The sequence below is a fragment of the Phalaenopsis equestris genome, unplaced genomic scaffold (genome assembly GCF_001263595.1).
Source record: "Phalaenopsis equestris unplaced genomic scaffold, ASM126359v1 Scaffold000883, whole genome shotgun sequence".
Classification (NCBI taxonomy): Eukaryota; Viridiplantae; Streptophyta; class Magnoliopsida; order Asparagales; family Orchidaceae; genus Phalaenopsis; species Phalaenopsis equestris.
This window is the reverse complement of record NW_018165323.1, coordinates 80,995-81,651: the sequence shown is the minus strand read 5'-3', so window position 1 is coordinate 81,651 and position 657 is coordinate 80,995. Positions and strand designations below refer to the sequence as shown.

At 39.0% G+C, this 657-nt stretch overlaps 1 protein-coding gene across 1 annotated transcript in view; it reads left to right on the top strand.

The window, feature by feature from the left end:
* Positions 1–392: 392 nt before the first annotated feature.
* LOC110032185 (very-long-chain 3-oxoacyl-CoA reductase 1-like) overlaps positions 393–657 on the top strand; it is a gene marked incomplete in the record, with an annotated part of 31,682 nt that continues 31,417 nt past the window's right edge. Inside the window, 1 exon segment of the mRNA XM_020735725.1 lies at positions 393–657. Within this exon segment, the coding sequence (XP_020591384.1) occupies positions 472–657 (186 nt within the window).

Here is a 657-nt window from a genome sequence, read left to right as displayed (position 1 = left end):
AATACGAGATCTTTTTAAGGATTTGAATATTTTTTGGACACATATTAAGCGGAATGAAAATAAGGTTGTTCATTGGGCTGTTAAAGTTGGTTTAAGATCTAATCAATCAGTAAGATGGTTCCGAAGGAGCTTTTGATTTTGGCTTTGAAGAACCTTAATTGTTGATTGTTTTGGTGTTTTCCTATTCTTTTCTTCTCGTTCTTTTCTTTTGGAATGGAACCTATTTTATTTCTTGTGTGAGTTGTATAGAGATTTAGGTTCTTAACTTTTTTCCTACTTTTATAATTTTCTTTTATTGCAATAAAATGGGAGCCATATAATGCCCTTTAAAAAAACATATATATTATTACACACATATTATTTAATAACATACAACAAAAGTATACATGAAACATAAATACAACGCCACTCTTATATCTCCATGTGGGAATTTATGGCCTCCATCTCCGTGAAGCACAAAGCTCAGGAGAAATGGAGGCGACCAACTCACTCCTCATCCTCTCCCTTATTGGCCTCATCTCCCTCCTCAAACTCTCCCTTCCCATCCTCCACTGGCTCTATTCAACCTTCCTCCGCCCAGCCAAAGATCTAAACCGTGTCTACGGCTCATGGGCCGTCGTGACCGGCGCCACAGACGGCATCGGCCTGGCCATCGCC